Here is a 9343-nt window from a genome sequence, read left to right on the forward strand (position 1 = left end):
TAAAAATTGTAGAATAGTTTGAGAAATGAGCATGATGAAATTTTCTCCGGATGTCGTTTTCTTTTGGCTTTAATTTACTGGACGAATATATTAACCGGAAATTCTTAACTTTATTGTTTAAGCAATGAAGGCAGCTTATAAATTCAACTGATCCGATCAATATGAGATCATCAATTTTATTACTGATTTGATATATTTTTTTTTGCAAAAAATAAAACTGACGCTACCATAAGCAAACAACTCCAAACACACACACACACACACACACACACACACACAAGAGAGAGTCAGGTTACCTTCTACTACATTTATTAAATACAAGAGCTAATTGAAGAAATTTTTTTAACTCTAAATATAAGACCTTAATCTATTTTGTCTCTTAAATCTGTAATCATTTTTCCAAATTCTCCTCACACATATTGAGAGGTATGGATTAAGAGGTAATTTTCAATGCAAATAACTATGCAGATACTTCAGGAAAATTAACATATCATATTTTATACAAATAACTAACATAACTAATTTTTTTCAATTTTTATAAATTAGTTAATTAATTCTAATATTTACTACGGGAGCGACTATTATGACTTCTTATACCTCTATTTCTGGTTGCAATGTCAGCACCCTCTAATCTTTCTCAATAACTTCCTTCTTTCTCTGAGGAATATGCCCACCTTTTGTTTGTTCCAATCTGAAGCTTCTAAAGTGAATCTATCAGTAATTATAACAATCCAATCTTCACTACTCCATCAGCTTTCTCTGATAATATCCACAAAACATCGGATGTCTTGCAGCATACCGATAGCGTTCCACCACCTCATCTTTTAGAAGATTAATGGTTCTATGATCAGACCCAAACATACATAAATCATATGGAAAAAATAAAAATTTGGGCATGCATAAAATGTTAACTTAGTAGTTTTTTTGTTTGTTTGTTGCAAATGTTAATGACAGATTATATTAACAGGATCAGAAGCAGATATATCGTTTTGATCTGCACACACACACACACACATATTATGAACAAGCTAAGTAATTCTATTTAATTTCTTTTGTCATACAATTGGACCTAAAATCCTTAATCAAATACTCCTCCGGTCCTTAATATAAGACCTATTTAACTAATTTAATTAGATTAAAGAAGTTAGGTAAGTTAGTTAATTATAAGAAATGTGACACATTTTTCCTAAAATACCATAATCATCTTTCTTAATACCCCCTCTCCCTCTTCTACTTGATTATGGTTGAGGGAACATCCATAGGGTTAATTTAGAGAAAATTTATAAATATGAGAAATGGGTCCTATATTAAGAATCAGAAGAGGATATACTACCTCCGATCCTAATTATAAGAGTCAGTTGACTAATTTGAGAAGATTAAGGAAGTAAGTTGAGTTAGTTATTTATCCTCAATAGGTTTTGTCTTTCCTAAAATATCCTTGCTAATCAAGTGTATTGACTAGAACTATCATTATTAGAAGGGCTACTTTAAAAAAAATGTATAAATATAAGAGACAAAGTGGATTGGGATCTTATATTTAGAATCAAAATAAAAGTCAAATAAGGTCTTATATTAAGGACCGGAGGTAGTATTATATATGTGCGTATGTATAAATTGCGTCGTCGATCACCTTTGATCTCGTGACACTGAGGAAGATGCAGTCTTATGATTTTGTGTCTAATGTTTAGATATTTATTATTGTGTGAACAGAAAGAACAAGGGAGGTAGATGCTTCATCATGCAGGGTAAACCTAATAATTTGGACTACCAATTCGTACGATCGAATTGAACCCTAAGGTTAATGGTGTGATGGAAGGGGGCGATTCAATTTCCCATATGAGTGGGGCCCTATCCCTGTGGCGACAACGTACACAGACCGTCCATGACGATAACTCAATCGTCACCTTCCCACATGGGAACACACATACATAAATGCCATGCAATATAGTACGCGAGAGGGAGGGGGGGGGGGAGAGAGAGAGAAGTGTTCATTATAGTATTACAGAACAAAAAGGATAGAGCTGTTGGTAGCTCAAGCTGCAACATATATATATATATATATGGGTTCGATCGGTTTCACGGAGCCATCAATACTTCATTTTCTATGTTGGGACTTTATCTAAGGTTTCTCTTCTCACGAAAAAGATCCCTTCCCTCTTTCTCCCCAAAAAACATGACAGTATATCAGACAAAATATTTTTGTCTCACAAGATTTGGATTATGATGATGAGTTTATATATATATATATATATCACTTTTAATTTAGAGACTGCTTAAAATATTCGGCCAATGAACTATAAGAAACCTTCATTTCATCATGTTCGATTTGATCTTCCATTCCCATGCTAAGAATTATACTATGATAAATGTTTTTAAGTGGCTCAGAAGCTTACTTCAACAGTACTCACGGTGTCAGTGCTGCACACTGGAATATATATGCTTAAGCTCGTAACAGGAGAAAGCAAATTAAAGGTAGTGTCAGGGTCAACAAGGTCCCCCCAGAATATACAAGACTGAAGCATTAAGTTACTGTATCTCCAGGGATTGCCCCTCAAAATAAATTCCACTGCATATAATAATGAATAGTTACGAAATATTTATGGACCCCATTTTCTCTCTGAACTCAAGCAATGACACTGGTCATGACAGAAGCCACATTAACACTACTGGCTTCACTGCATGACGATGATGACAAAGAAAGAACAGCCTAGAAGAAGATACATTATATATGTTACGTAATATTTAGAACGATATTTTCCAGCACACTATCAAAACCAGTAATTAAAGCACACCCCAAGGAAGATAAAAAGAATATTAGCCATGATATAAGAGGCAAATCAGTTAACAAAGATAGTAAAGGAAGTCGAAAACCTAATCATAAAGACCTGTTTTGTTCGAGGATATTGATATTATTATTAGTTCTTTGCCTCTTAACATTCCCATTCTCATCACCACCACCATTCTTCTCCATCACTGCCTTCAAAGCCTCTTGGATGGAGCTTATACAATGCTGATGCTGTCCCTGCTCCTCGCCGCCGCCACTGAACTGATCATCTTCTTCGCCGGTGACGAACAAGACGTTCTTAACGCGTCCGCCGAGCGTGGTGATCTCTGCCTTCACGGTTCTCAACCTTAGGGCCTTCAACGTCTTGATGAGGTCCGGCAGGAGATCGGACCTGTCTTCGCAGCAAAGCGAGGCTTTGATCACGAACCTGCCCTCCTCATCGGAAGCGTCGTCCACCGTCAACTCGTCGGTTTCTGTCGGCACTGGGCTTGTTTCTGCTATTATTGAAGTTTGACGCTTCAGCTCCTTCACATGCTGGATTACTTCTGCTAATAATGAAGCTTTGTCTGTCTACGTACACACAGAAACAAAGTACGGGAAATTTAAAACTTCAGTATATATACTTTCTTGGAGAAATTCTCAGGACTTTTGACTTAGTCTGGAATATATACATAGTACACGCGTACATTTCTTGCAGATAATTAATATTATGCTCTGGTTATTAGAAGATTATGAACCAAAAGTATCCCATGTAAAGAAACTGTTTGTAAACTAGTCAATGATGCAGTAAATTAAAGGCATACATACAATTTTTATTGGAAAATTTCGTAACAAATTAGCTATCATCAGAGCGGATGATAGCAAGCTGCACTATTCATTAACATGACATTTTCGTATAGATTTGTTAACATGCATCAGATAAAGATTTTACCTATTTCGTATCCCAGCAGACAAGAGTGTTTTAGACGGATCAAACACAATAATAATGATAAATACGGCTCTCTCTATATATATTTTTTGGTTCATACCATATAAGAAGTTTGAATATATTGTGTGGGTCAAATGTGATCGATCAGTTAAATCAAACTGATGGGGTTGGGTTTCTTTTTGTGCTATTATTATACAAAACTGTTAATTAAATGGGAATGATGACACTGAACAAATAATAGAGAGGGGTTTCATATTGTGCAACAGGAAGGAATCTGAAGAGGCATATATATGTCTAAATCTGTACACACATATATTTACATAGGTATCCGTATCTAGGATGTGGTATCTAGGGTGTGACAACTGACAAGGATGCTAGTTTGTCTCTCAGGCTTTATTTCTTTTCATTCTCGAACTGAGTATGACTGATCAATACATAACACATTATTGTTATTCCCGGCAAGAAATTCTATTCTGTGGCTTTTCAACTGCCTCTCTTTGGTTTCTCTTTAACCTTACCAACCAACCGACATTGACGCTATTTCTCTTTTCCTCTTGTTCCTCGCTTTATGTCCTCGGAACTACCACACAACGGCTCAGAAAAAGGAAAAGAGAAGAAGAAAGCTAACCATATACACACACATATGGGTATAAAATGAAGAAACACCAAGAACTAGAAAAGCCAAAAAGAGGAAAGAAAAGGGATGGTACAATAACACTGTTTTGCTTCTCGTTTTCTAAAGTAAATAGATTCATTCACAGATCACAAACGTTAAAGAAAGAGAGCTTTCGAGTTCACTAAATCTGTTCTTATTATTATACTAATATTCAACATCTCGGGTGTGAAAAAAGATTTCATGTTTTTCAGAAATCAAACTTGACGGTTGACGTTATGAAAAAAAAACAAGGTTAGAGTAATTGATTACGTTAATATGAGAATTTTAGTGATAATTGTGTAGGTTTATACTTACTTTGGTTGTATTGGGCAATAAGCTTCGAAGCTTGGCTAGATGGTTGTTGATTCTCTCTCGGCGTCTTCTTTCGGCTTCGCTGTGGCTCTTTGAAGCAGCGAGGGCCTTGGCGTCCATGATTTCTTGAGCCGTCATCTTGCCCAGCTCGGCTTGGAGGCCGAAGGGAGCTGAGCCCGGTTGACCCACTACGGGTCCGACCCCGAGGGTGTCGGAGATGATCCGGAGATGGTGGTGATCGGAATTGGACGGACCATCGTAAGCGAACTGCAGAGAAGGAGCCCTCCGGTTGAAGAGGCCCGCGTAGAGCGAAGAGGAAGGCGGAGGGACCAAAAACTGCTGGTCGCTGTCTCGGACCGGGTTGAACGAGTGAACAGGAGGGAGAGACCATGGCGGCTGTGGCGGCGGCGGCGGATGAAAGATTGGAGAAACCTCAGGGAACATCAATCCTCTTTCGTTGTTGGTATTGTTATTGTTGTTATTAGAAGAATTACCTCCGAAAACGTCGACGCTTGGCTGCTGCTGGTGCTGCCTCATCATTTGGTGAAGAAGAAGCTGTTCTTGATAGCTCTGAATGTTATTGATGGCTTGAGAAGATGATGAACACTGTCCTTGATCTTCCTCTTTTTTCATCCTTCTATTCGTATGATAACACAACAAAACACAAACTAATCAGAAAAAGTAGAACGCAAACATGGTTTTCTTCAAAGCATGCGCGTGTGTGCAATTAACGGATTAGAAAACTAAAGAAGAAATGAATGAAAAGTACGACAAAAACCTTGTTCTCTCCGAGATGAATATCAATAAGGGATGTGTTCTTGTTCTTGTTCTTGTTCTCTCATGCTGGGTCAATATATATACATATATATGATGCAAGTTTCTTTTCTTTCTTTCTTTCTTTCTATGTTTCTGTGAATTTGGTTGAAATCTGAAAAGGGCAGGGGGGGTTTGATGTCTGTGTTAGACTGAAAACTGTATCATTACTTAGCTTGGGAATGTATTGCTGTGGAGGGCTAGAGGGTGAGATAATGGCTCTTTTTATCTCTTTTTTTTATATAAATTTATTTTGTGCTTTTTGTTGGTATCTTTTTGGCATGTTTATTTGTTTTTTCTTTTCTAATTAATTATATTGCACAAGCTGAGAGGGGGAGAGAGAGAGAGAGAAGAGAGAGAGTGCGTAGGGAGTTTTGAGTGCTCATGGCATGTTGTCCCTTTCCTTTCTTCTCACGGCATTCTCTTTATGAACATTCAAATTTGGATTTGAACTCAAGCTGTGTGTGTGGACTATTGATGATTAAGTTTGAGACCAAGTGTTACAACAACAAACAAAATAACAAGCACGCATCAAGCACGCATATACTCTTCTGATCCTATTTATGGGTTAGAAAGAAGTTTTTTTTTTGGGTCATATTTATAAGTCATTTCATTAAATTTTTAATATGAATGTATTATTTTGTCCTTCACTTATTATAGTGTAGGTAATTATCTTTTTTGAAAGTTGTATATATTAAATATGGGTAAAGTTAAAAGTTTGTTATATTTTAACGGATAATTAATGTATTTTAAAATTTTCTTTAGTCTATATAAAATATGCTGAAAGTGCTTTATAAATAAGACTAGAGGAGTATATAAACTAAAAGGGATAATATTCAACTTCTCATCAAGAAAGTTAATTAAGATGTGGAATTCAGTTCTTTCTCTTCAGTTAATCACTTTGTCTTCGTTGAAGCATGCATATGGAATTCATGAAGCATTATTCCATGTTATATTTATAGCTGAGGATCGATGAAATGTGATGATTTAATTTGTTGCGTGAAGAGATGATAGTGATTAGTGACTAAGAAGGGGGCAGTAATATAGAGAGAGAGAGATTAGAAGAAACAGAAGAGAGAGAGAGACAGAGAGGACAAGACAACAAAAGACACATATAGATTGTCGACCGACCAAAAGCAGCAAAAAGCCTGAGAGGGGGAAGAGAGTACCATCATGATAAAAGGCGTACCTAGGCCTTTTCTTTCTTTCTTTCTTTCTCATTTGTTTCAAAAGACCAGTGTTTTATTTACTACTACATATTTAGAGTAAATATTTGGAGCAACTTTAGTAATTAGTGTAAAAGGAATTGCCCTTTTAAGTAGAGAGAGAGAGGGTGATGTATAGTTAAATATATACACACATACAAAGATACAGAGAGTGATACAGGGAGCCCCCCCACGCCCTAAAGGCAGAGGCCACGTTGCGAGGGAGTCGTTGGCTAAGAATGTAAGTATAATCCCACGCCACCTTTCTACTTCTCCAAGACCATCTCATCATTGTGTCTTGGAACACACTCCTCTCTTGCTCTCTCCCTCTCTCTCATCAGTCTATTGGTATTTATGATTGTTAGACTAAACTCTCAACATTAAAGAAAAAAAGAGAGAGAGATAAAAATGAGTTATGAACATAGAGATAGAGAAAACTTCAAGATTTCCTACGATAGCTTCAATATAAATGAAATTAAAAAGAAAAAAAGAAAACTTCAATATAAATGAAATTAAAAAATTGTATTAACTTAATACATTTCTGATATGCGAAAATGTGTTACAAGCTTTTATGGTGTTACTATTGAAATTTGAAAGAGTTTCTCCTCGTCCAAAACCCATCCTTTGTAAGTAAATCAGATGGTTTGTATATACGAACAATTAATCATTAATCAAAGCTTTCATGAATAGTTATGATACAAGGTTAGGGGTTGCATTATACGCGCATATATATATATATATATATATATATATAGCTGTTATCAAATTAAGGTTGCCTACGATAGCTCACCCTTTAAAATTAAAGAAATAAGATTTTTTTATAAGCTAAATAATAAATCTCACCTTTAATATAACTATTAATTTCAGCGGGCTCATATGTGTACATTATAGATTTCGCATTTTTAAAGTCTAAGATCAAATTTACAATCTTTTATTAATATGTGCTTTGAGATTTACTGGATTTAACTCGATATAGGAAGTATCATATTATATTGTTGAGCTTAATTAAGTGGTGCATAAATGAAATGAAACGACCCCTAAATTTAATTCTTGGGATTTTGAATTAAGATGTGATGTTAAATCTATTTATATGAATCTTTTTCATCACTTATATCGGTTGGACTCTTCCCTCTTTTGGAAATCTAACAATGTGTAATACAAGTCTCTTCTTGTTTTAATTCAATATTGTATGATTCACTTTCCTTTTCAATTTTTATCAACATAATTTGACAGTGAATTTATATATAATAAAACCATATTAATATGAAATATTATACTGATGATATATTTAAATATGCTAATTGATCTGATAAGTTTTAAGAAAAAAGGTTCCCCTGTCTTGTCTTGTCATGCAGGAAATGTAGAGGACAAAGCTTTTCAATGTGATTTACACATTAATATATTGTTGTTAGTATGTGTGGGTACATATGTAACCATATGACAATTTAGTATAAATACATACATCAAATTTATATATCGGCAACTAAATACCATTAGTGTCTTAAATTGGTTGATGTTTTAAACTAATATTTAAAAAAACCAATAAAGAAAGTTAAGGTTTGTTTGATATTTTTAATTTTCTCATAAAATGGTCTGCTATTACAATGGCGTCTTTGATTTATGACTAACCTCTCTTTATTTAATTTAAATGCTTCCAATCCAACAAATATTAATTAATCTTAAGTCCAAAATGACTTGAGGATATTTTGAGTTATAATTATAAAAGATATTTTTGAAAAATAATCAGCTTTATTACATTCGTTTTTTATTAAAAGTATTGTACTTTGAAGCATGATTACGACTTATAATTTCAAACGGAGAGTGTATAACACTAAATATATACATATACATGTGTGTGTGTGTGTGTGTGTATGCCTCTAATGTCGTACGCACATATAAGTAATTAATTAAGCGAATGATCTATTGATCTTTATCTTGGAAGAAGTGGATGTGGTCCAATATATTATTTTATGGATGAAGGACAGATTAAATTGGAAGAAGGAAGAAAATAAAATTTTAAGCTTTAATTATTTGAAGTGGAACATTTGGAAATAGCACCAACTGTGAGTGTGACTAAGAAAGACATGTTGCGCTGTAATAATAATGGCGAATTGTCTGTTAATTTTTACATGCCAAAAATTATATATATTCTCTCCATGAACATGTCTGTCGGCAATTATAAGTATATATGCATGTTTTTTTTTTTTTTTAATAAAGACACACACATTTTTCATACTTTAATTTTGGTCAAAAAAAATATTCATACCTTAATTAATACAATAAACTTCATAGGAGTTAGATCTTGAACATGGTTTGATCAGAAAAAAGGTTAAAGGAGGTTATCATATATTGTAAATCCTTTGATGCTAACACTCCATCGGGATGAGAAGAAAATTAATTTTCCCCTATTTTTTTTCTTAATTTTCTTTCTATACAAATAGAGGATAAGTTAGTTGTACATGTTTTGTTAATTAAGGCTTCCGTGCATGCGCTGAGGGTCTCAAAAATAAATTATATTACTACTATTTAAATATAATCTAAAAAACATATAATCTTTTTATAGATTTAATTTATAGGCTAAATTATTTCTTTAGTCATTTATATTTACATTAAATTTCATTTTATTTTCTTAAGTTCATAAAATG

General features: G+C 34.1%; 1 protein-coding gene across 2 annotated transcripts; it reads right to left on the reverse strand.

Moving 5' to 3' along the window:
* Window positions 1-2860: 2860 nt before the first annotated feature.
* LOC114745310 (transcription factor bHLH30-like) lies at window positions 2861-5628 on the reverse strand. 2 transcript variants are annotated; one of them, XM_028933469.1, is made up of 3 exons: window positions 5459-5628; window positions 4684-5314; window positions 2861-3355 (listed from the first exon to the last, which is right to left on the reverse strand). In XM_028933469.1, the coding sequence occupies exons 2-3, from the start codon at window positions 5311-5313 to the stop codon at window positions 2876-2878; spliced, it is 1110 nt and encodes a 369-aa protein (XP_028789302.1). In that variant the 5' UTR covers window position 5314; window positions 5459-5628; the 3' UTR covers window positions 2861-2875. The 2 variants fall into 2 exon arrangements, with proteins under 2 accessions (XP_028789302.1, XP_028789300.1); XM_028933467.1 differs by having other exon boundaries at window positions 4684-5317; window positions 5459-5627.
* Between the last annotated feature and the right edge of the window lie 3715 nt (window positions 5629-9343).

The sequence above is a fragment of the Neltuma alba genome, unplaced genomic scaffold, assembly GCF_004799145.2.
Source record: "Neltuma alba isolate B1F8T4 unplaced genomic scaffold, ASM479914v2 tig00004602_pilon, whole genome shotgun sequence".
Taxonomy (NCBI): domain Eukaryota; kingdom Viridiplantae; phylum Streptophyta; class Magnoliopsida; order Fabales; family Fabaceae; genus Neltuma; species Neltuma alba.